General features: G+C 41.7%; 1 protein-coding gene across 1 annotated transcript in view; it reads left to right on the forward strand.

Moving 5' to 3' along the window:
• KIF5B (kinesin family member 5B) overlaps positions 1-26,111 on the forward strand; it is a 205,228-nt gene that overhangs the window by 78,966 nt on the left and 100,151 nt on the right. The window contains 6 exon segments of the mRNA XM_029588587.1: positions 3,275-3,362; positions 16,550-16,623; positions 16,880-16,984; positions 20,489-20,537; positions 21,418-21,473; positions 21,556-21,643. Coding sequence (XP_029444447.1) covers positions 3,275-3,362; positions 16,550-16,623; positions 16,880-16,984; positions 20,489-20,537; positions 21,418-21,473; positions 21,556-21,643 — 460 coding nt within the window.

Consider the following 26,111-nt stretch of genomic DNA (forward strand, 5'->3'; position numbering starts at 1 on the left):
TTTTTTTGTAATATGCAATAATATAATTACATCTTGAATTGTATGCCAATAGTAGGAGACCTACGGTTAATACCGTTTGAAAAATGAAGTCATAGACTACGTCTTAGATATCTTTGCTTGTCTCTTGTACACCTGTTTGGGAGCATCTCTTCGGAGTGTCCAGCAGTAGTCAGCCAGCATGAACATTTCAAATGCTCACCCTTTCTGACTGGGCTTCATATAGTACACTGCTGATGTCAGCTTACTCAGCAGCAGCATGGCAGTAGAACTGCATTGCATCAGAAAATGATGTAATAAACTCTGGATGATGTGTGCATGATGGTATTATGCAATATGATGCAATATTACATCATTCTAGGCTTATTTACAATCCTACTGGATAAATTTACATGACTAAACATAGAAAGAGAACTATATTAAATATCTTCAAAACGAGAGCCAATAAAAACTTTTCATGGTCATATTCGTGTTCAGCACATCAAGATACTACAGAGTAGGACCTTTTTAGGTCAGTAACACTTTCATTGTTGCCCAGTGTTATCTAGCGGGCATCCACAATGTAGTTGCAGATCGCCTCAGTCGTCAGTTCCAACCTCACGAATGGTCCCTGGATCCCTTAGTAGCAACCAGGATCTTTCAACGTTGGGGACAACCAACAATAGACCTCTTTGCATCAGACCTGAATCACAAGGTGGACAAGTTCTGCTCTCTGCACAATCAGAAACACCAGCCAGCCAAGGACGCCTTTGCTTGCCCTTGGAACTCAGGTCTTCTATATGCATATCCTCTGATACCGCTAATAACCAAAACTCTAGTGAAGCTACAACAGGACAAGGGGTCCATGATACTCATAGCCCCACATTGGCCTCTGCAAATATGGTTTCCCATACTTCTCGACCTCTCGATCGCAGAGCCAATTCCCTGGGTGTAGCTCCCACTCTCATAACTCAAGATCAGGGCAGGTTGCGCCATCCCAACCTTCAATCCCTATCTCTGACAGCCTGGATGTTGAAAGCTTGATCTTGCAACCACTCAATCTTTCAACTAATGTCTCTCAAGTACTTGTAGCTTCACGTAAGCCTTCGACACGGAAGAACTATTCTTCGAAGTGGAAAAGATTTACTTTATGTTCTTATGTTCCTATGTTTGTGGTGCACTCAAAAGGGCATTGACCCTTTCTCCTGCCCCACACCTTCTTTGCTAGACTACTTATGTAATCTTTCAGACTCTGGTCTCACGACCTCATCTGTGCGAGTACACTTAAGTGCAATCTCGGCTTACCATAATAAGATGGGAGATGCACCAATATCCATACAACCTCTTGTCAGTAGATTTATGAGAGGTTTAACTCACCTTAAACCACCAATATGGCCATCAGTCACAGAATGGGACCTTAATTTGATGTTAACAAGGCTCATGCGTTCTCCTTTTGAACCCATGAATTCCTGCGATTTTAAATTTCTTACATGAAGACTGTCTTCCTAATAGCCATTACATCTGCTAGAAGGGTTAGTGAGTTACAAGCACTTGTCACATACTCGCCCTACACAAAATTCCTACATGACCGGTGGTACTCCATACACACCCAAAATTTCTTCCCAAGGTAGTTACGGAATTCCATTTGAATCAATCCATAGTCTTACCCACATTCTTTCTGAAACCTCACTCTCACCAAGGTGAGAGCTTTACATACCTTAGACTGTAAGCGTGCGCTAGCATATTACTTAGACCACACTGCAGTCCACAGGAAATCCACTCAACTCAGTTTCTTTTGATCCAAACAAACCAGGTAATCCAGTGGGCAAACACACTCTCTCAAACTGGCTAGCAGACTGTATAGAGTTCTGTTATGAAAAAGCAGGCCTTCCTCTCCAAGGGCGAGTGTAAAAGCTCATTCAGTAAGAGCAATGTCAACCTCAGTAGCTCACTATCGTTCAGTGCCAGTTCTCGACATACATAAAGCTGCAACATGGAGTTCTCTTCACACCTTTGCAGCTCATTACTGTTTGGACAAAGAAGGAAGACAAGATTCAGCCTACGCATAATCTGTCTTAAAGAACTTGTTTCCAGTATAATCCCAACTCCTTCTACATCCAAACTGCTGTGATTTTCGGCTGCCTCATTTTCACCAACACTACTTCAGTGTTGCTTCTCTACAAAATGACTCAGCCTCTAGCTTGCTAATCACCCATATGTGAGGACTAGCATCCTACTTGTCCTGGGATAAAGCAAAATTGCTAACCTTGTAATAGGTGTTATCCCAGGACAGCAGGATGTAGTCCTCACGAAACCCACCCGCCACCCCGTGGAGTTGGGTCCGATATGTTTTATTCTATTTTTGGCTAAAGCTTATTGCTACATACGAGACTGAAGGGAGACCCCTGTGGCTGAGAATATCATGGCATGCCGGGCATGCTCAGTGGGCTCAGGATGCCAGTCAAAAGTTTCTAGAAACTTTGACAGAACGTTTTCCGTGATAGGGCTCTCTATCAATGACGTCACCCATATGTGAGGCTACATCCTGCTGTCCTGGGATAACACCTATTACAAGGTAAGCAATTTTGCTTTTTCTGTGAATAAATCACTATTTTCTGCATTCTAAGCATGTATGTGCATATATTTTTGGGTTAGTATGTTTTTTTAAACTACTGATACATGAGCACATCGTTAGCTTACTGCATCAGAAGTAACTTCTTAGCACGAGTAAAGAAATGTGTGCTGAAATTCAGTGCGCATTTTTCATGCGCATTTTATTAAATCTGGGCCTGTATGAAAAATGTGAGGAGCTCTGATGCAAGCTATTCAAGAAATGAAATGCCTTTCTTTGCTGTTTAGTTTCTGCCACTACAACCAGAATCTTTGTGTCAGGATTCTCAGAAACTAACAGGTTAGAGTTTATGGAGAGACATTTTCAGCCTGTTGCATCCATCATTAACTGCTTAGTATGAATATTTTCAAGAACCCATTAGCTATAAGAAAATATCAGCTTTTCAGGACTACTTTGGCTTTAATAATAGAACTCTTCAGTATTTATCCTGCAAATACATTGTGCCATCTTTTGTAAACTCTTATTTCCTTTTTGATTGATTTTAGTTTAGTAAACATTTTTCTCAGGCACAAAATGAAAGAAAACCCTAAGTACCTCTGGCTTTTAGTGTTAGAATGTAACAAATTATGCACAGAAACAGATAATTGTAAGCTTCAGATATAACAGATATTGTAAGCTTCAGTTTTGTTGGAGATTTCACCATTTGTTTTTGTTTTTTTCTTTTAGTCTAAGCCTTATGCATTTGACCAAGTGTTCCAGCCAAGCACAACACAAGAACAAGTTTATAATGCCTGTGCAAAAAAGATTGTCAAAGGTAAGGAAAAATATTTATCTTGGGGGGAAAGGTAGTAAAAAGGAAGGAGGGATGAAATGCATGTAAGAGTTTTGTTTGGATACATTTTATATTATATTAACTCCAAAATTTTATGTTTCGGTTGCTTATATATTTCTAGATTTTGTGGCATAATTGAGGGTAATCCTCAAATCTACTCCCAAGGTTGAAAAATGCAGGTGGTGATATAATATAACTCAGCTAGAGAGATGTGTGGTGTGCTGCTCAATGGAGAAAAACAGGCATCAAAGTTCTGCTGAGTGCAGGACTGTGAGTTGGTTTGCAGGAAGACCCATGGAAGGGAGGGGATGGGACTGCCGCAGGGACTGTGAGTTCGTACCGGTATAGAGTCCTACACTCAGTGGAATCTTGCTGACTGTTTTCCTCCACGGAGCAGCACACCGGACACTGATCAGCTGGGTAGGAGATAAAATAAGAGGCAAGAGGCTTTGCCAGTTGAGTGCTGCCTTAATTTTCCAGGATTGATTTAGGGTCTACTGATGCTGAGAAAAGGAGCGTTTGCTTTTAAGGACTCCAATACTAAAATCTGCTTTGCTTTTATTCTTCTGGTTCTTTACCCTCTCTTCCTCTTCAAGTGTCTCTGCTAGTAAACACTGGACTTGCACAAGTTTATTCATGGGCAAAAGATTTATTAAATCTAAAACATATTACTGCGAACCTAGATTAGTACAAAAATTGCTTGTCAAAATTACACATGTGAGCGTGTTTTCAGGCCCATTGGAAACAGTTGAACAAAAGTATATCCTTTTAGAGAACAGGCAATAGGCAAAGGATACTGCTGTCACACTCTTGGCTTATGAAATCTTGTTGAAACAAGATGGAATGGATTATGGGAGTATAACTAATTATCTGCAAGCTGCAGGACTACTAGAGAGTTCTGAAGTTGATATTAGTAAATTTGGAATTAAAAAGTAAAACCACAGAATTGTGGTGAACACTTTGTGTTTACGTCTTCCTAAAGATTGGCGTGTTCAAAAGAACCCTAACTCCTTCTCTCATAAGAGTGCATCAACTTAGACCCATGGTGGCCTTTATAGCTCACCTTCAATACGTACCAATTCTGGACATTTGTAAAGCAGCTACTTGGTCATCTCTTCATACCTTCACAGCCCATTATTGCCTCCAGCAACAGACAAGATTAGAAGCAGCGATGGATGAGGCAATATCGCACAATGCTACTCACACATAGCACTATCCACCAGTGAGGAGTGTTTTTTCACCCACAGCCTCTTAACCCATGCCAAAGACACAAGGGTCACCTCCACGGACATACAGTTAGATGTTCTCAAGAGACCATTAGCTGGGGACTCCCAGACAGCCTGACTAATTCAGCCTGCTTATCCATGGGGAAAAAAGCAAGTTTGCTTATCATAAACAGTGTTTTCCATAGATAGCAGGATAAATTAGCCATGTGATCCTGCCCTCCTCCCTGGAATGCCCTATACTCATTCTATCTTTGCCTATGTTTCTTCTCTGTTTGCTGCTCATGCATGTTTTCTGTCAACTGAGCAACTCGGGTAATTGTGTGCGAATGGGCATGCAGAGCAAAGCTCTGTATCTGTGGAGAGTGTTTCCACCTCGGGCTGCCAGGGGGATGTCCCAAACAACATGGCTAATTCATCCTGCTATCTACAGAAAACACTGTTTACGGTAAGCAGAATTGCGTAGTTGCAGTAGAGCCTTGTCCAGTCACAGTAGTCAAGCTGATATGAATACTCTGGTTGAAGAATTGAGCTGTTTCTGCTGTATGAAGTGAATTTGAAACAAAGGTCAAAATGTGCTGAATAAGCTGCAGAAAGAGCTCAGAGATAGTTATCGAAGTGTTGGGGAAGGCTATAAGAGAATTTTAGTGTGTTTGAATATTCCTTGGGGTACTGTTAGGTCCATCATTGTAAAGTAGAAACAGTTTGGTGCCACCAAGACTTTGCTGCAGTCAGGTCAACCCTCTGAAGTCACTAGCCATGGATTGAAGAAACGTCTGCATAAGGTCTAAGATTACTTTAAAAGAATTAGAAGTTTCTGGGTGAGACTGGGGAAAATGATAGCAATTTCAAATGTCTGGTTTGCAGTTGGATTCCTCAGTTTTGCTCAGAGGTGCGTTACCAACCATTATTATCTTCCACCTCCTAGGTGCAATGGTTGCTGTGCCCACAACACAAATAGGATCAAAAGTGAAGTCAATCTCAAATCAATTTTCAGAAAATTGTGTTCATGAGGCACTAACTAAACTTAAAGTAGATGAAGTGATGGGGCCAGATAAGCTACATCTGAGGGTTTTAAGGAAACTTAAAGATGTTCTGGACGCTCCCCTGGCTGACCTTTTTGGTGCTGCTTTAGAATCTGGAGCAGTTCCGGAAGACTGGAAACAGGCGGATGTGGTTCCTATTTACAAAAGTAGAAATAAGGAGAGGCTGGGAATACATACCAGTTAGTCTGACCTCTGTGGTGAATTGCTGCTAAAACTGAGGATAGTGCTGTTTCTGGAATCCAATGGATTTTTACAAGATACAATGCAGCATGGCTTTACTAAAGGTATGAATTGTTATACAGGTTTGACCGTTTTCTTTGATTGGGTCACCAGAAAGTTGAATCGGGGAGAGTGCTAGATGGTAGTGTACTTGGATTTCAGTAAGACCTTTCACGTGGTTTTGGGGTAAAAACTGGTTGAGTGGGAAGAGGTAGAGGATAGTGATAAATGGAGTTCACTCCAAGGAGAAGGACGTTACTAGCATTGTGCTGCAGGGATTAATCCTTGGACTGTGTCCGTCCGTCTCTCCCCCCCCCCCTCCCCCCCCAAAATCTGCAATGGTAGGTAGCCAGGAAGGTGTGGAAAACATGAGAAGGGATCTAGCAAAGCTTTGGGAATGGTCTAAAATCTGCAAGCTAAGATTTAATGCTAAAAAATGCATTTAGGATGCAAAACCCCAAAGGAGAGGTACAGTATGTGGGTGAAATTTGTCTAAGCACAAAAGAGCAGGATCTGAGTGCAATCGTATCTGATAAGGCGATGGCAAAAGCCTGAAAATGTTTGGCACATAGGGATATTTCCCTTATAAGTCCCTGGTAAGACCTAATTTATAATACTTTGTACAGTTCTGGGGACTGCATCTTCAAAAGGATATAAACAGTTTGGAGTCAGTCCAGAAGGTGGCTACTAAAATGGTCCGTGGTCTTCATTCTAAAATATATGGGGACAGACTTAAAGACGTAAACATATCATAGAGGAAAGTTGGGCTGGGGAAATATAGTAGATACATTTAAATACCTGGGTCTCTTTCAAAGAAAAGGAAGGTCTAGAATGAGGAGTGATAGGATAAGGGTGAAAGGGGTAGACTCAGGAGTAATCCAAAGAAATTTCTTTACAGAGACGATAGTGGATGCTTGGAACACTTTCTGTGGAGGTGGTGGAGACGAGGACAGTATCTGAATTCAAGAAAACATGGGATAAAAACAGAGGATCTCTGAGGGAGTGGTAGGGAGTTGTAAAGATGATTAGATGGTGTGGATGGGCAGACTAGATAGACTGCAATGATCTTTTTCTGCCATTGTGTTTCACTGTTTATGTTTGAAGATTATTCCACAAACAAGGCTTGTATGGGAAGTGGTAGTAAGGAAGCCACTGCTGAAGAAAAGCCATAATGATGCATAGCATTTCAAAGAAACACTTAGGGGATACTACTCATACGGTGGAAGAAGGTTTTGTGGTCTAATTTGAACAAAGTAGAACTTTTTGGTCTCTGTGGTAAGTGATGTGTCGTGTAAAACAGAACACATCACTCTATTACCACCATGCTTTACTTGTAGGTATGGTTTTAACGTCATTATGTTGTGGGGATGCTTTACAGCAGTGGGCATTAGCAGCCTTGTGAAAGATGGATGAGCAAAGTACAGACAGATCCTGGAAGAAAACAAAGGACCTGAGATTGGGGAGATGATTCTCCTTTTTGCAGGAAAATGATCGAAGCTCAAAGCAATAGCAACGATGGAGCGGCTCAGCAAGAAAAATGTGAATGTCTTCGAATGCTTCAGTCAAAGCCCAAACCTGAATCCAGTGGAAGACTGTGGTCCATAAAACCATCTCCAGCCAACCTGAGAGAGCTTGAGCTTTTCTGCCAAGAGGAATTGACAAAACTTGCACCATTCTGCTGTGAAAAGTTGGGAGACTCTTATCCTAACTTGACTCATGGCTGTTATTACTGCAAAAGAGGCTTTCACCAAGTATTGCTTCAAGGGATGTGAAAACTTGTACAATCAAGTCTTTTTATTTTTTTTCCTTAATTACTTTTACAATATTTCTGTAATTGTTCTTCCACAATGAAAGCTTAGTGTGTGTTTGAGCAATGAAATACTTTCACAAATCAAAATGCAGGAAAGTGTTTTTGTCAGAATGTGGAAGGGGTGTGAAGACTTCTTTTTTTTTTTCAAGGTACCTTTTTGGTAAATAATGCGTTCAATTTAACACAATGCCGTGGGCTACAAAATACAGCCCTTGCTGTGAAATTGCTAAGTCCCTTGGAGAAACATGATTCAGAAGCCAAGTCAAAGATCTATGTGTGCACATCTCTTCCTCACAGAAATGATCTGTGATCCTCCACCCTCTTTCCTCTTCCATTTCTTCCTATGATACCTCTCATATTGCTGCTGATGTGCCGGCCATAGGAGGAGGAGAATGGCAGCGCTCTGGGCATCATTGTTGTCTTTTGCTGATCTGGGCCTGACTAGTGCTTTGAATTCAGCACTATGATGTATCGTTCAGTTCAAGGCACGAAGTGTGTGATGGGCAGCAGAGAAAGGAGGACATGGTGCAAGGCTCGGTTGCTTTCCTGCTGGCCCAATTAGTGACAGAATAAATGGGGGAAATATGAAGTGAGAGAGTGAATCATTGGGGACTGGGGGATGAGATAGGGATTAACGGGGGAAAAATAGTGTGGTAGTCTAGGAAACATGAGGGTGAAGTGCTAGGGGATAAAGGGGGTATTGACTGCTCTGTGAGCTTATAAGCATTGACTTTTGACAAGATATAATTAATTTTAAATATTGCGCAGTGATTCAGAGGATATCCATGCAGTGTAACTGTAAATGAGGATGACTAGAGAAGGAACTGATCATGCAGAAATAATAGAGAAACAAGTAAATATATATTGTGTTCACTCAACGCACAATAAAACTCTGGACTTTGTTGCCAGATTTAGTGCAGTTAGTGTAGCTGTGTTCAAAAAAGGTTTGGATAAGTTCTTGGAGGAGAAGTCCATTAACTGCTATTAATCAAGTTTACTTAGGGAATAGCCACTGCTATTAATTGCATCAGTAGCATGGGATCTTCTTAGTGTTTGGGTAATTGCAGGTTCTCGTGGCCTGGTTTGGCCTCTGTTGGAAACAGGATGCTGGGCTTGATGGACCCTTAGTCTGACCCAGCATGGCAATTTCTTAATAGAAATCAATTTGTATGCTTATTTTACCTGTGAATGGTGAGCGAGTCATATTTTATTCTTTATAGTTCGTCTTTGTTTTTTCTCTGTTTACATGGTTAATTCATGCCTGCTTAATGAATAGGTGATGCTGTACAATGGCACTGACATGGACCCAGCTGCTTGAGCTCAGTAAAGATGTTAGAGCATGCGTCAGAGGCCCCCTGCTTGCTATTTCATGAACCCCTCAGTCTTACCTTGTCTGAGCTACCACATGGACATGTTCCCTGTCTCTTCCTACAGTGGGTCTGGCACAGTGCAGAGTGCTGTCAGTCTCTTTAGCATAGAGCTCTTTCTATCTTTGTTGGGGCGTAGCACCTTGGCACAGGAGGAGGTGCCTCGGGTGCCATCTGTCAAACATGGTATCAATTAGTGGGAAGTCTTGATGCTTCTGGCACAGCAGTCCCAAGTTCCAATTTGGCACCACTGGCTTAAGTAAGCATTTGTAAAGAGAAGCTGACCTGGATCTCTGAGGAAGATGCGTCTATTCCAACTCCAGTGCAGTGGGTCCCTGAGCCTATGGACAAAGCTTGTGAAATTTTTTTTAACCTATTAGTTAGACCCTGAAGACTGGAAAGAGAAGTTGGAGCTTTTCCTGTCCTAGATGGAAGAAATTTTCCCACACTGTAATGCTTCTCATAACTTCTCATAGGCTTATACTTCACCTCAGGTACTTCCAGTGGTGGCAATAAGTTATCTCTCTGCAGTTATAGATTTTATACCTCTAGGGGAGTCTATTCGTGAATAGGAAGGGGAAGAAGTGGCATCTGTGCATTTTGAGTTCTACCCAGAAACTTCCCCTGTGGAGCAGCAAAGATCTTCTCTCTTGCCTTCATCATCATCAGGATTGTGGCTCAATGTACCACCATAGTTGGTGAAGGAGGAAGAGGAGTCCATGGAGATTTCCTTTTGGCTCTTTTCCAGACTTGCCCCTCACATATCCTGGATAAGCTGGCAAAGATACTTTCCAAAAGTGTCAGGAAAGAGGTAGACGGAGAGCAGACGTCTTCTGGGGTCTTCAGTGTCCAGCAGTCCTTTTTGGTACATAGAATCGTCAAAGATCTACAGATGAGGATGTGATGGATGCCAATATCATGCCTTCCGATGGTATGAAAGCTGGATCTGAAGTATAAGGTGCAGGCTTAACCAGGTTTTGGGATAGTTCAGCTTTTGTACCACTCAATAGTGGTGGAGGATGCATTCAAGCAGGCAAAGTTCACTTGTGATCACACTAACATCTCCTGTAAAGGTCTAAAGATTTTAGAGAATGTCTTCCAGGGATCCGTGTTTAGCACCCGGATTGCTAATCAGCTGTACCTGATGCAGTATTTGAATTGTGCAGAAGCTGAAATCTTCATCTGACTTCAATTGGCAGGATTCCACTAAGTCATAGAGAATACAGATGAATGTGAAGCATCTGATTTTCTTCATGTGCAAAGCTTTAGACATCACTGCCAGGATTTCAGCTGTTTCCATCAGAGCTCGAAGTTTCATGTAGTTGAGAACAAGTGGCCTTCATGAAGATGTGAATGACCAGCTGGTGAATGTTCCCTGTGTTGGGGACAAGGTGAAGGAGATAGTTGCTCTGGTAAGGAGCATCAGACAATCCTACTGTGGCTGGCTCGTCCCCTACTGTCATAAGTGGTAGGGGATGAGCCGGCCACTCCTTATGGTACTTTTCCTACAAGTGTCCATTCTTCCAAAGAAACCCCTTTTGCTCTTTTCAATGACCTTGGTTTCCTCCATTCTCCAACAGTAGCAGTTGCCTGCTGGAGGCCAACAGAAGGAAAAGCATCAACCAAAGGTCCAGCAACAGTCGTAGTCTAAATCCAGGACCACTTTTTGATGTTCTTGAGGCCTGCTTCTTACAATGTGGGGGAGGGTCCAGCCCTTCTGACGTGGATCAGAGTTAAGGACCAGTGAGTCCTGCAAATTTTGGAGTCAGGTTACAATTTGTTTTTTTCACCCTCCAACCTAAAAGGCTTCAGTCTTCATCTCTGATCTCTCTCAATATGCCCAGATGCAGCTGGAGGCAGAGTCATTCCTACTGTGGAGTGCAATCAAGGTTGTCCCTTTTCCAGAGGTTGGCCAGGGATTCTACTCCTGGTATTTTCTGATCCCTAAGAAGTCAGGGGAATTGAGAGCTGAGCAAACTGTTGGTTTAGGAGAGGTTCAAGATGAACCAGCTCCCTACGAATCTTCCATTTATTCAACCAGAGGATGTGTGCTCTAGACCTGAAAGATGCTTATGCACACATCCCCATTTAACCATCTCATCGGAGGTTCTTCAGGTTTGTGGTGAAGAATGCATACTACTGGTACAAGGTGCTTCTTGCCGACTTCTCGGTGGTGCTGTAGTTGTGGCTATGCATCTGCATTGGCAGGGAGTCTACATATTTCCTTATCAAGACAATTGGTGATGGGTCCAGCTCTGGAGTCCTTCAGAGTGTCCATTTGACTTCTCCAATCTCTGGAGTTCATGGTCAACTTCCCCAAGTCCAACATGACCCCTTTTCAATGGATTCAGGTCATAAGAGCTTGAATAGACTCGGTCAAGGAGAAGGCATTTCTTCTAGTTGAAAGAGCCACATTACTGATGGGCCAGGTGAGCTCCTTTCTATAGTGATACTGAGCACCAGTGAGATTGTCCCTGGCTGTTCTGGGACATGTGGCTGTGGTAGTGCTTATAGTTCTCACCTGGCTGTCCTCACATGTGAGGTTTTCATTTGGTCCTCCAAAATCAGAGGGGTCAGCTCCACCAAGTCTTTGTAACCCCTGAGATGAGGTAGAGGTTGAACCTAGCGATTGAACTGGGAGGTTCTCAAGGTGGGCCTTTCACTGTGCATTGTAGCACATCAAGTGATCTTGTCTACAAACGCCTGCCACCAAGGGGTGGCAGGCACACACAAAGCCATATGGACCCAGGGGTTGTAGGCTGCACTGAACAGTCATCTGCAGATCAGTCTTCTGAAGCTACGAGCTGACTGTTATGTGCTAAGTAAGAGAATGATCCTGTTGGGCAAGAGAATATTGATCCAGGTGGCCAGCTTGTACATGAACAAGTAGGGAGATATGCACTCGTATGCCCTCTGCAAGAATGTTCTCTGAATCTGTTCATGGGCTGGTCATTGCAACACCTGCCTCCAGATAACCTATTTTCCAGGAGTCCAAAACATATTGGTGAGCTGCCTAAGAAGAGTGCTGCAACCTCATGCGTGGTGTTTGGATCAAATAGTCATTTACGAGTTGTTCAGTCTTTCAGGAATATTGGTGATTGACCTGTTCATCTCCGAGGAAAACAAAAAGGTTAAGTGATTCTGCTTCATGCTTCCGAACAGCTGTACTTTAGCTTCTGATGCTTTTGTGCTAAATTGAAGCACTGGTATTCTGTGTACCTGCCAATTCCTCTCATTGCCAAACTGTCCAGAAGGTCATTTAGGGCAAAACAAGATTGATTCTCATAGCACTGGCATGGCCACTTCAAGTTTGGTAGCCATAACTTGTCCCTCTATCGGCACAGTCTCCAGTTTAATTGGGAGCTCTTAAACTCTCATCACACAGGAGGATGGCATGTCATTTACCCTCACTGTGTGGATGTTGAATGCACAATAATTTCCTCCTAACTGCTTCCTGATTTCAGCTAGAAAGCCTTAGATTGGAAGAGGTTCTTGACTTGGTGTGGGACCAGCTGACTGGATTTTTTCTTCTGTCTCAAGGGACTTGCTTTCAATAACTATTCTTCCTCTCATCCTCAGGCTTAAGCATCTTTTCAGTTAAATTATTTCTAAATGCTATTGCATGATGTCGCCAGCAGGTGGAAGGATTTCTGATCTCCCTCCATCCATTAGTATTGTTAGAGAGGTTTGTGGCATTCCAAGTCTCCAGTCAGTAAACCTCTAGTGCTTTGGGACCTCAGCATGGTCCCTGCTCAACTCATGAAACCTCCTTTTGAACTTCTTGAATTAGTGGACTTGAAGTTTCTCACCTTTTAAAGTCTCGCTTCTTTTTGCCATCACTTCGGCATGAAGAGTAAACAAATTACAGATTCTGGTTTTGTATTTACCGTACCTGTAGTTATTTATTTCACCTCAAATTCTTTCCAAAAGTGGTATCTGCATCCCAGATTAACCAAACTATTGAGCTGTCTACTTTCTTTCTGTGACCACATACATCAGTGGAGAAAGGGCTCTTCGCTCTTTTGACTGTAAAGAGAGCCTTAGTATATTACTTGAGAAGAACTGTCTCATTGTCAAGTTTCTCAGTTGTATGTATCCTTTTGATTTCAATAGATTGGGAAAGGCAGATGCCAGAAGAACACTAATGGATATGTTCTTGGAGGAGAAGTCCATTACCTGCTATTAATCAAGTTGACTTACAAAATAGCCACTGCTATTACTGGCATCAGTAGCATGGGATAGACTTTAGTTTTTGGGTACTTGCCAGGTACTTGTAGCCTGGGTTGGCCACTGTTGGAAACAGGATGCTGGGCTTGATAGACCCTTGGTCTAACCCAGTATGGCAATTTCTTATATTTTATTTATTTATTTATTTATTTATTTCAGATTTTTATATACCGGCATTCGAGACAGAAGTCACATCGTGCTGGTTCACATAAAACAGGGGTGCATAGTAAACATAACTATAACAATGGTGTTGAAAAGGCAGTTACATATAACAGGGTAATAAGAACTTGGCTGAGAAGGAAGAGAAAGGAAAGGTTATTAAATTCACACAGGTAAACGATAGAAGATAAGGATGACCATGGTGTATTTGGAGATTAGTTAACCATGTTGGAGATTAGTTAACCATGGTATAGTTGGAGATAAGGGGTGGCTTGGAGGTGTTCTATCAATTGGCGTCCGGGAAAGCTTGTGTGAATATCCAGGTCTTTAGTCTTTTTTTGAAAGTTGAGATGCATGGTTCTGTTCTGAGATTTGAGGGGATGGAGTTCCATAAAGGTGGAATGGCTGTAGAGAAAGCCCGGTCTCTTAGTGTGCAGTGTCTGGTGGATTTGGACGGAGGTACCTGTAGCGATCCCCTGTATGCATCTCTTGTCGGTCTTGACGAATTGTGTAGTCTGAGCGGGATCTGTAGGTCAATGGGAGCCAGTTGGTTGATGTTTTTGTATGTGGTAAGAATGGCCTTGTATATTATTCTAAAGTGTATAGGTAGCCAATGGAGGCTCTTTAGAATGGGGGTTATGTGGTCCCTTCTCCTGGTATTTGTCAGAATTCGTGCAGCTGCATTTTGCACCATCTGAAGCGGTTTGGTGTATGAAGCGGGAAGGCCAAGTAGGATGGTGTTACAATAGTCTAATTTTGAAAAAATGATTGCTTGTAGAATGGTTCTGAAATCTTGGGCATGGAAAAGTGGTCTAATTCTTTTCAGCACATTTTCAGCACATTTTCTAATTTCAGCACATTTTCACACACAGCACATTTTTCACACACATTTTTCACACACAGCACATTTTTCTAATTTCAGCACATTTTCAGCACATTTTCTAATTCTTTTCAGCACATTTTCAGCATATTCTTATGATTGTATCGCACACTGTTAAGCACTGGCTGGCTTGCTGATTAGACTCAGTCAAGGCTCATCAAGTGAGAGCCATGGTAATTTCAGTGGCTTATCTAAGAGCCACTTCTATTGAAGACATTTGTAAAATTGCTACTTGGTCCGCAATTAACACCTTCATATCCTTTTACTGTCTCAACAACCTATCTGGAAGTGACAGTGGTTGTGGGCAAGCAGTTTTGAACAACCTGTTCACCAAATAGTCCACTCTCCACAGTTTGGGTACAGGTTGCTTGTGTCAGAAGTTGCTCCGCTCTGCAACCCTCTGCTTGGACCTCCACTAGCATGATAGCTAATTCTTCTCTGCTTGTCAGTAGCAAAAATAGGTTTGCTTACATATAAACAGGGTTCTCCAGGATGAATTAGCCATATTCAATACTTGCCTTCCTTCGTGGAGAGTAGACTACCTTACTAAAACTTAAGCTGTGGAAGAGACTGAGGGGTTCATGAGGCAGTGTGCACATATGGGACCTCCAGTACCTACTTTACTGAACTCTGAGGTCCACATCCTGTTGTCTATGGAGAACTCTGTTTACAGGTAAGCAAACTTGTTCTTAAGTAACAAGAAGTAGCCAATATATTTCTACAAAAAGAGCATTAATAACAGAGGTAAATGGTCAAGATGATAGAATTGGATGGCTTAGTTTTTGCATTGGAAGATGACTTATTTAATCTTACAATCCAAGGAGCCTATAGACCAGTCTTCCCCTCCCTACCAGCATGGGCATTGAAGACATTGAAGATTTTTGAACCTATAAGAGAGTGGCAATTTCTCCCTTCTCTTTATGCTAGGATATTATTACTCCTTTTCAGTCTAGTCTTTTTCTTTCCTTTACATGCTCTTAGATCATAGCACTTTACTCTTGAGCTGTGAGTTCTAATGGTATCCTAGAAAATTATGTGTCCCTGGTCTTCTGTGATGCTGCGGAAAGGGGCTGCAATATCCAGCCCTTGCTATGGAATTCCCTTTTCTCCACAGAATTCACAAAACAGGAAAATTAGAGCTCAGGCTGGAGATAGTAGCTGCAGTAGGACCACATAACCAGCCATGCATTCCTCCCCTCTCCCCTTTTCCCCTTCCAACTCCTCACTAGTGTTGCTCTTATCAGATCTGGTTTGGCAGTCAGAAAAGGACAGCGGTGGCACTTTATCTTCCTCTGCTTCCAGGGGCCCAGAGTATCACAGTTTGAACTATGTGGTTCAAATAACTATATTCTGCCCAGACAACAGAGGACCATGATGTGACCAAAGGTGCTATTCTGCCACCGTCCTCCTTCAGTTACCAAGCCCAGATTGGCGGTGGCGGAGCGGTTTAATGTGTATGTGGGATGATTGGGGGGATAAGGAGGGAGCGATTGTGTGTGAGTGAGTGGATTCTAAGGGGTGTGGGAGGTGTTTGAGTAAGCAAGAGGGTCAGGAGCAGAGATAGGAGAGTGGATTTGAATTTTCTCCTCCTGATTTCCAAATCACCCCTCCTGTTCCTCCCTTGATATTGAATTCCCCTGTCTTCTCTATTTTATATCCCTCTGCTCCAAACATCCCTGAGATCATTTCTCTATCTCCCTTCAAAATTTCATCTTCCTCTCCTTCCCCACCACCTAGATCACCTCCCTTACTCCTATTCTCTCTATACCCCATCCTTATTTCCTAGTACCAATGACTAAGATCATTTTCCTCTCACCCCTTCTCCCCTTAAAAAAAAAAAACCAAAAAACCTGAAGAAATTATCTAGAGACAAAAAAGTCAGTGATATTTTTTTATAAAGTAAAATGCCAGTTTACATTTAATATGAAAATAATCCATGTTGGTGCTGCAGAATTTTCTAACTTTCCCCATATTCTGTACTCTTGAGCTGCTGCAGGAAACTGGGGGCTGTGATTGTAATGTTGCAAGCTTGCTGTCTGGCTGGAAGAGATACGGATACTGTTCATTAGTAACAAACTCCCTTTCAAGTTATGAAATCTAATGTTACCAGTTTAGGCAGCTAATTTATGGATGCATTTAATTCAATTTGGCAGTCTAAGAATGATGATTTTCAGATGCAGCTCCCTTTTTGATCAGCTTAAAATATCAGACACCAACACTTGTTTTATGTTTTCTTAGATGTACTTGAAGGATATAATGGTACAATATTTGCTTATGGACAAACATCATCTGGCAAGACACATACTATGGAGGTAAAAATATTTAACCAATTTGAACAAGTATTCTGTTTTATTCACGTAATAGCACCATGTATATTTTGATGATAATTGCAAACCTGTTTTAGTAAATTGTGATGTTTGTGAACCTGAACTCTACTAAACCAGAGAAGACTTGCACAAGCAGAGACCATGCAAGTTTTTTTTTTTACCCTGCCATGATAATGTGCACAATCTTTGTTCTATATTTTTGTAATTTTATTACTTACATTTTTGCTTTTATTTCATAAAGGGTTCACTCCATGATCCAGATGGGATGGGAATTATTCCAAGAATAGTACAAGATATTTTTAATTATATTTATTCCATGGATGAAAATTTGGAATTCCATATTAAGGTAAATAGTTTTAATTGTACATGTTACACAGGTAAGACTTTAACATTTGGTTATGGAAGCCATGCTTTTGGGCAAGTTGCATTAATTTTGTATAATTTAGGATATTTTCAATGACTCCAAGAAAAGAATGATAAACAAGCGCACTGGCTAGTCTGAGCTGGGGAGCTAGATCCCTCACACCACCCTGTATTCCGCAGTATATAACATTTTATTTCATTTATTGCTACGTTTACATGAACCAAGTATCCACACCCCGTGATGAATGGAATGGATTTTTCTGGAGCTTTCCGAAAAGGGCAAAAGCCTTTCACTGTTCACACTCCTACTTTTCTGTAGTGTTACTGGGCACATACAGTGCTGTACAGATATACATATGAGACCATTGCTTTTTCATGAATCTTACAATCGGGTTCAGAAATATGTGGCTGTTTCCACTCTGCCGCTGACCCGCAGTTCTCCTGAATTAGATTTTGCCCCCAAGACTTCCTGATTCATTTTTCTTCCTTTTATTAAGCATCTGGTTTTCTGCTGAAATACCAGCTCCCTCCCACCATCATATTGCCCTAATTAGGATAATTGGCATATCAGAAGCTTTAGTTTTCTTTGTCATTCCTATTGAACTGGTTCATGCTTTTTCTTCAGTTTGGCCATGCCAGCAGCTCACCTGACCAAATTTTTATTCATCTCTTTGGACTGTTTTCTTTTTAAGAGGAAAGTTTCTTTCATTTTGCTTCATTAATTTTCCTCACAAAATCTGAGAAGCAAGCCCCCAGTGGCTCTGTCCTAAGGGCAAACAGAAGGTGTTCCTAACCAGCCATCATAAAGTTTGCTGCAGATGTCTGGGACAAGGCCACAACTGCTCCAACTGTTGAATCTCCACAAATAAGCTTGTCAGAGTGGTTTGGGCACACGAGAATAGTCTCCTTGCTGGTGAACCAAAGTCCTGCTGGCATCAAAGACTTGAACTGAGGACCAATCAGCTACCCCTATTCTTATTAGGAGGTATTAAACCCAAACAAAAGTATTATCCATCATTTTTGGAGAAAAATGATGTAAAGATACTGCACTGAGTATTAACAAATGAAGACTTTGAATCCTGGAGACAGGAATGGAACACAAGCACAATGACTATTGTTGGATATTAGTTTGGAAGCCATTTTTCCTTTTGGTTTTCTTCTCATTAAGACTTTGAAACACTAAATACAGTGTTTTTATGGAAAGTGTTTTTTGTGTTTAGAATATAATTTTGGAGGTAGATTATCCACAAACGCCACCACTATCCTTTGGCGCTGTAGCCACTTACTGTGGGGCAGATTTTAAATACTTGCGAGAGCGCGTACTTTTGTTCACCCAGCAGGCGCGAACAAAAGTACGCTGGATTTTATAAGATACGCACGTAGCCGCGTGTATCTTATAAAATCCGGGGTCGGTGCGCGCAAGGGGGCGCACATTTATGCAACCTGCGCGCGCCGAGCCCAGCGCGCGCTGCCTGTTCCCTCCGAGGCCGCTCCGATTTCGGAGCGGCCTCGGAGGGAACTTTCCTTCGCCTTCCCCTACCTAACCCACCCCCCCTTAACTTTGCGCGCGTCGGCTGGCTGCCCCGCTCCGTGGTCCGGTCCCGGGGGCTGTTCCGGAGGCCGCGGCCACGCTCCCGGGCCGAAACCACGCCCACATTGCCGCCCCCGAAACTCCACGCCATCCTGCCACACCCCCGACAGGAAGCCCCGGGACTTAAGCACGTCCCGGGGCTCTGCGCGCGCTGGCGGCCTATGCAAAATAGGTGCGACGGCGCGCAGGGGTTTTAAAATCCGCCCCTAAGTGTGGTTACCTTTTATAAGTAATAGTTTAGTTTATTTGATTGATCACTGTTTCTTACACTTGTTAAAGCGATTCATAACATTTTAATCACTTTATAGTTGATATATGTAATCTTGGGTATTATATGGGAGTATTAATTGGTACAGACTTGTATGAAAGATGTAGATAAGTGTTTTGGAGTAATGTTAGCATGTATTCATATAATAATGTCTCAGTGGATGCAAATCATGTGGGGACTTAGGAGAGCATCTGTGTTATGGAATAGCTCAGACATTTCCTGTCTTGGTGACCTTCCTGCTTCAATTTCACTTTGCGTTCACCCTTTAAAATTCCTTCTTACTAAATATCCTATCCACGAATGCTTCCAACCTGAACTGAAAAGCTCATCTTCAAGGTCTTCAGAGCCTGAGCCCATGGTTTTTCCAGGTGAAGAGGTTGTACATCAAACTACTGGATCCACAGGCAGTTGTGAATACTGTAAAGGCTTTCAGGAATCAGGTGACCAATAAAATTATCCTGGTAAGGTGGTTGTTTTATCTGGAAAAGCAGAGAAGAACAAGATCCACTGTCCTGGGTTGGCAGCCCGTCAAGGTGTGGAATTGAGCCATCTCTCATGAGATGACCCTAAGGGCCACGTACCTGGCAAGAAGATATAGCATCCTGACAGACTGTACAACACCTGGACTCCTTAAGAGTGGTTCATAGATCACACTGGATCAGGAGCACCCCTGAGGTGGACTTGTTTGCAGCAGCCTGGAACAGGAAGATATTAGTTTTCTGCCGCAGTGGATTAGAAGTCAGACTAATGGCAGACGCTTTCTCCCTTTATTAGAGAATGGGAAGTATGATCCTAAATAATCGAGTCAGTGGAAAACGGATATCATGTTTGCTGTTGGTGAACAACCCTATTAAACTCGGACAAAAGTCCATCACAAGAAAACATATAAAGGAAAATCTAAATCCTGCTTCAGGCTATAAAGTACAGTTGAATATAAATCTATTGTTGAAACTGCTCCAGTATTCTCAAGTTTCCCTTGCTGGTTAAGATGGAAGCTTTTGGCGAGACACTGTGTACAGGTGGAACATGTTTTTGAAGATTTAAAGTTCTTCATGCCATATATTGTGAAGACTAATGTCCAGGGAGAGAATTGAGAGAGATTATTGGAACTGCTTGAATAGCTAGTTTTCTTGAGATGAAAATTGGATGTTGATAGTGGCTTTCCAAGGCACAGTAGTGTTGTATGAACACTTGCATTTGACACTTTTTGATCAAACAAAAGTCAATAAAAAAGACATGCAATTAAAATTAACATTGTTTGGTTTTGATGATAATATAAATAGTTTCTGATCAGAAATTGATCTTTGTGCTAGATATGATTTACCCCTAATATAGCAAGAGAAAAGGGAGTGGCTTATAAACATTGTTGCTTTTCTCTTCAAATCATTTTAGTTAAGTTCACAGCAAAGCTTTTTTCAGGGGAGGAAAGGGGGGGGGGGGTTTACAGCCTTCTTTTTTATTGTTTGAGAATAAAACCTGGAACGATCAGGAATGAAGCAACTTGATTTTGAAGAATCTATCTTGAACTGCTGCTTTAATTTATTTACTCTTGAAAATTAATTACTTAAACTTATCAGCAAAAATAAATATTCAGACACATCTCTGATTTATTTTTTTTTCTTTTTTAGGTTTCATATTTTGAAATATATTTGGATAAGATAAGGGACCTTTTGGATGGTATGTGTGTTTTTTTAATAATGTAGTATTTGAATTCTAAATATATTTTGCTGAATTGACAACCCATATTAATGCAAGGAAACATGACTATTTTTAAAGTAGCTGAGCTAAACAAGTTAAGAAATCAGGTAGTATTGTGGGGTTTTTTTGTTTTTGATTTTTGGGATGTAGAGTTTTGATGTCTATTGGACTAAAAAAGTTTGTATGTGTTCTGCATGTAAACATGTAAACTCATGGCTTTTTTAGGTCCCTCCTTCAGATACCTTTAGTAATTTTAGCATTCTTGAAAGGTGTAACGTTGATAGAACTAGAAATCTGTTGTCTTATTCACTGACAAATTTAGTACAGTCAGCAGTAGTTCACATTCCCCCATACTACCCCATACTAATGTGCCTCAATCCTGGCCTGGAGAGACTAGTTCTAAGGACAGAGGATAATTTACTTGCATAATCTCTGACTTTTTTTTTTTTTTTTTTGCTGAGACTGCCAGCAATGTTGCCAAACTGACACAGTGGCTTTAGTAATGTGGGGAGAGACAATGAACTGAACTGAAACGACAAACTCTTCACAGAAGTCACCAAAACAATTTATGTATGGGAATGATTTTCTGTCATAACCAGCCAGAGCTGGATTTATACTGTGACCTGTAGGTGAAAGACTGAGACCAATGACAATCCCTTTAGTCAGTGAGTTCCATGGGCCAATTTTCAGATGATTTTGGATTTGTGTTTTATTTAAACAGGTATCATCATTTTACATATAACACTAAAATAAAATATTCTGAAAGGCTTGATCTCATTAGGTTGAACCTTGCATAATTTAAATACCCTGGCAAACAAATTCTCAAATATTAATTTGGCTGTATTTTTTTTTTTTTCAGTTTCAAAGACAAATCTTTCTGTTCATGAGGACAAAAATAGAGTTCCTTATGTGAAGGTATGAGTAAAGTATATATGTGTATATATATATATTATTTTTTTTTTTCTTCGCTTATTAAACTTTCTCAATTCCTTCAAAGGGCTGTACTGAACGTTTTGTGTGTAGTCCAGAAGAAGTTATGGATACCATTGATGAAGGAAAATCTAATAGACATGTAGCTGTTACAAGTAAGTTGCCATTTTGTGTCTGAGCTTAGTCTAATTCAAAAACCTTAAGGAAAATTCATTTAGAATTATGTAATTGTGCTTAATAAAGAGCTACTGTTAATCTGTTTTTCATGCATGCTTTTTCCCTTCTCATTTAATATTGGTCTTTCCAAAATATAGTTGAAAAACTTCTCTAATTTTGAGGGTTTGGTTTTTCCCTCATCACCATTTTTGTTCTTAATTTGCTATGAGACTGTCATGGCTTGCATATGAACTTTTCACAGAAATATGAAACGGAGGTCATGGCCTTCCAATTTAGTTGTGATAGACTTCTGTGAAAATCTTTTTAATCTTGCAATATACCCTTTTTCTCCATTGAAATACGTTTACTAGTTAAGTTTTCACTGATTTCAGGGACATAATGACATTAGATCCTCTGAAATTCTTGACCAGAATTCAGGTATATTCTCATCTAACCAGCTTTCATAAAGACTATCTTGGCCTAGTTTTACCTTGTACTTGCTGCCCCACCCCACTGCTGTATCTCGTACCCATCGGTGCCATATGGATACGTTAGCATCTGCTGGGCTGAGATCAGCAGCCTTTTTATTCCTGAAGCTCCTGTCTTTCTTCCTTCCCGGGTGTTATCACTTTCTCCCAAATATCTATTTAGTTGCTAGTCTGCTGCGGTGATGATGTCCTATCCTGACTCTGTAGGAGCTGAAATCCTTTTTTTTTTTCTGCCCCATCACTTTTCTTACTGATCAATCTTGCTGACTTTTTAAAAAATGTCTTATAAACCATATCCCCAACCCAACAAAAAGACATCCGAACTGGTGTACAAAGAAAATATACACAGTTTCTAAAAACATAGAAAAATTCAGGCACAACCTAGAATAACTTTAAAACACACTAACGATATAACATTCTTCACTCACAGAAGTAGCTGTCTTCTCCCACTCTTCAGGAAATTGGTTATTTTGGCTAGAGAGGAAGTCCCCAGACTATAAAGTTAGGAGATGCTTTTTGGCTATGAGTGTCACTGAGCATGAGGAGCCAACTGCCACTTTTTCTGTGGCAATGATAATGCTGGATTTTCCATGCGGGCTTTCAACTTCTTTTTTTTGGGTCAGAAAATCTCTGAGGCAGGCTGCAGTGGTGTTTTTGTCTTTGTTTTCTCCTCCCCACCCTTTACATTGCTGGTTTTGAGGTCTGCAGGCTCGTTTTTCAAAATATCCAGAGAAATTTTTTTTTCTCCCTTGCACAGTGAACAATCTAGATCAGGTGTAAAGGAATGAAAGCTATGTTTATACAGATATTGAGCAGGATTAGATGTGGACAGCAGTTTCCTCCACTCTCTATAGGTCGGGTAGTCTGTGTGGGTGGGCAAACTCCACCAACCATTGCAGAGTAATTGGAATAATGGCATGAGCTTCAGGTGCCAGGTGTGTGAGAGCTAGATAAGGTGTAATGATGGGATGGCCCTGCAACCGGTTGACTCATCCCAGGATGTGGTAAACTCCAGTGGCAGGGATGTCACCATGACATGGCTTAAGGGAACACAGTCAACATGGATTTACCCAAGGGAAGTCTTGCTGAACAAATCTTCATTTTTTTGAAGGAGTTAATAAACATGTGGATAAAAGTGAACCGGTAGATGTAGTGTATTTGGATTTTCAGAAGGCATTTGACAAAGTCCCTCATGAGAGGCTTCAACGAAAACTAAAAAGTCATGGGATAGGAGGCGATGTCCTTTCGTGGATTATAAACTGGTTAAAAGACAGGAATCAGAGAGTAGGATTAAATAGTTAATTTTCTCAGTGGAAAAGGATAAACAGTGGAGTGCCTCAGGGATCTGTACTTGGATCGGTGCTTTTCAATATATATATATAAATGAACTGGAAAGGAATACAATGAATGAGGTTATCAAATTTGCGGACGATACAAAATTATTCAGAGTAGTTAAATCACAAGTGGATTGTGATACATTACAGGAGGACCTTGCAAGACTGGATGACTGGGCATCCAAATGGCAGATGAAATTTAATGTGGAGAAGTGCAAGGTGTTGCATATATACAGAAAAACACAAATAAATAAATAAATAAATATAGGGAAAAATAACCCTTGCTGTAGTTACACGGTTAGGTTCCATATTAGGAGCTACCATACAGGAAAAAGATCTAGGCATCATAGTGGATAATACTTTAAAATCATTCATTCAGTGTGCTGCAGGAGTCAAAAAAGCAAACAATGTTAGGGAATGTTTAATAAAATGGAAAATGTCATAATGCCTCTATCACTCCATGGTGAGACCGCACCTTGAATACTGTGTACAATTCTGGTCGCCGCATCTGAAAAAAGATATAGTTGCGATGGAGAAGTTACAGAGAAGGGCAACCGAAATGATAAAGGGGATGGAACAGCTCCCCTATGAGGAAAGGCTGAAGAGGTTAGAGCTGTTCAGCTTGGAGAAGAGACGGCTGAGGGGGGATATGATAGAGGTCTTTAAGATCATGAGAGGTCTTGAGCAAGTAGATGTGAATCGGTTATTTAAATTTTCGGATAATAGGACTAGGGGGCTTTCTATGAAGTTAGCAAGTAGCACATTTAAGACTAATCGGAGAAAATTATTTTTCACCCAGTGCACGATTAAGCTCTGGAATTTGTTGCCAGAGGAGGTGGTTAGTGTAGCTGGGTTCAAAAAAGATTTGGATAAGTTCTTGGAGGAGAAGTCCATTAACGGCTATTAATCAAGTTTACTTAGGGAATAGCCACTGCTATTAATTACATCAGTAGCATGGGATCTTCTTGGTGTTTGGGTAATTGCCAGGTTCTTGTGGCCTCGTTTGGCCTCGGTTGGAAACAGAATGCTGGGCTTGATGGACCCTTGGTCTGACCCAGCATGGCAATTTCTTATGTTCGTATGTCCTAAGGTGCACGCACCATAGCTCTAAAGATAGGCCAGAAGACAATGGTGACGCTGGCTGATGACAGCACAGCTGGGTATTTTAGGACCAGCTGTGCTTCCCCTCAGTGCATCAGCAACAGGTCCTCTTGCTCCTGTAGCGAGTGTTGCTATTCTCGTCTCTGAGCTTGCCGTGCCATGTGTCCTTTCCTTACCTGTTTCCTTGCCCGTACCCCACTGTGTTCTAGCTTTGACCTGCTCTGCCTAGCTTGTTCTGCCGTGTCCTGGTCCCCTATGCGTCGTCTATTGTCTTGTCTGTCCGTCTCTGCCTGACTTCTGGTTTTGACTCTGGCTTCGGACCCTGACTACACTTCTGGACTGTCGCCTGCCCTGACCACAGCTCTGACCCCAAGACTGCTTGATCTCCACCTGCCCTGACCTTGATTCTGCCTGACCTCTGCCTGAACCTCGACATCACTTGCTGGCTGCCTGCCCTGACCTTGGCTCGATACTTGACTTCGTCTGACTGCTCCTTACAGGATGCTCACCTAAGCCCTGCCAGCCCCTGGAACCCAAGGGCTCAACTTACGGGAAACGGGACTGGTATAGGTGAAGCTACGGTTCCAATCCCTGCAAGTGCACCTGCTGTCAGCATGGGTCAAGTGGGTTCATCTACTAGTCTGCTTCAACCACGCCACAGCCTAGGGGCTCACATCCGTGACATAAGGCGCTCTAAATATGGGTTCTGTTATGGGCAATGTGACTCTGAAAGAGAGGATGCTGTGTCAGACTGCACACCTTTTCTTCCTTTGCTTTGCCCCCACACCACACACCACTGGCTGGCACTAAGGCTTTTCCATGCACATCTGCTTCCCCACTAGGGATGGTCAGGAACAGTGGGGAATTGTAGCCTTAGATCTCTCATTCATTAAAATGATGATAAAAGCCAGAAAGATGCTTGGCTACACAGGGAGAAGAGTGGGCAGCAGAAAAAAAGGTGATATTGCCCCTGTATATGTCCCTGTTAAAACATATAGAGTACTATGTATGTTGTGGAAACCACATCTTCAAAAGGTTATAAACTGGTTGAAGTTGGTCTAGAGGGTGGCTAATAAATGGTCAGTGAATTTCAGAGGAGACGGGCCTTTTTCAGTAGAAAGGGTCTAGAATGACAGGGTCTTGGGATGAGGGTGAAAGGGAGTAGACTCAGGAATAAGCTAAAGAAATAATTCTTTACAGAGAAAGGGTAGTGGATGCATGGAAGAGCCTCCCCCCGTGGAAGTGGTGGAGATGAGGACAGTATCTGAATTCAAAAAAGCATGGGATAAACACAGAGGATCTCTGAGGGAGTGGTAGGCATTGTAAAGATGAATGGACAGACTAGAGAAGCCTTTGATCTTTTTCTGCCATCATGTTTTATGTTTATATTACCTTGTTCAGCTTGAGCTTTACAGCAAACCTGGATTAATAAAGGGAGCTCTGTTCTTTTTGGAATGTGCAACGAGGAGATGAAAATGGCCAAAAACCGTAGGTGTCTCCTCCACAGACACATCACAATCACGCCTTTTTTTCAGGAGAGGGGT

This window comes from Rhinatrema bivittatum, chromosome 2, assembly GCF_901001135.1.
Source record: "Rhinatrema bivittatum chromosome 2, aRhiBiv1.1, whole genome shotgun sequence".
Lineage (NCBI taxonomy): Eukaryota > Metazoa > Chordata > Amphibia > Gymnophiona > Rhinatrematidae > Rhinatrema > Rhinatrema bivittatum.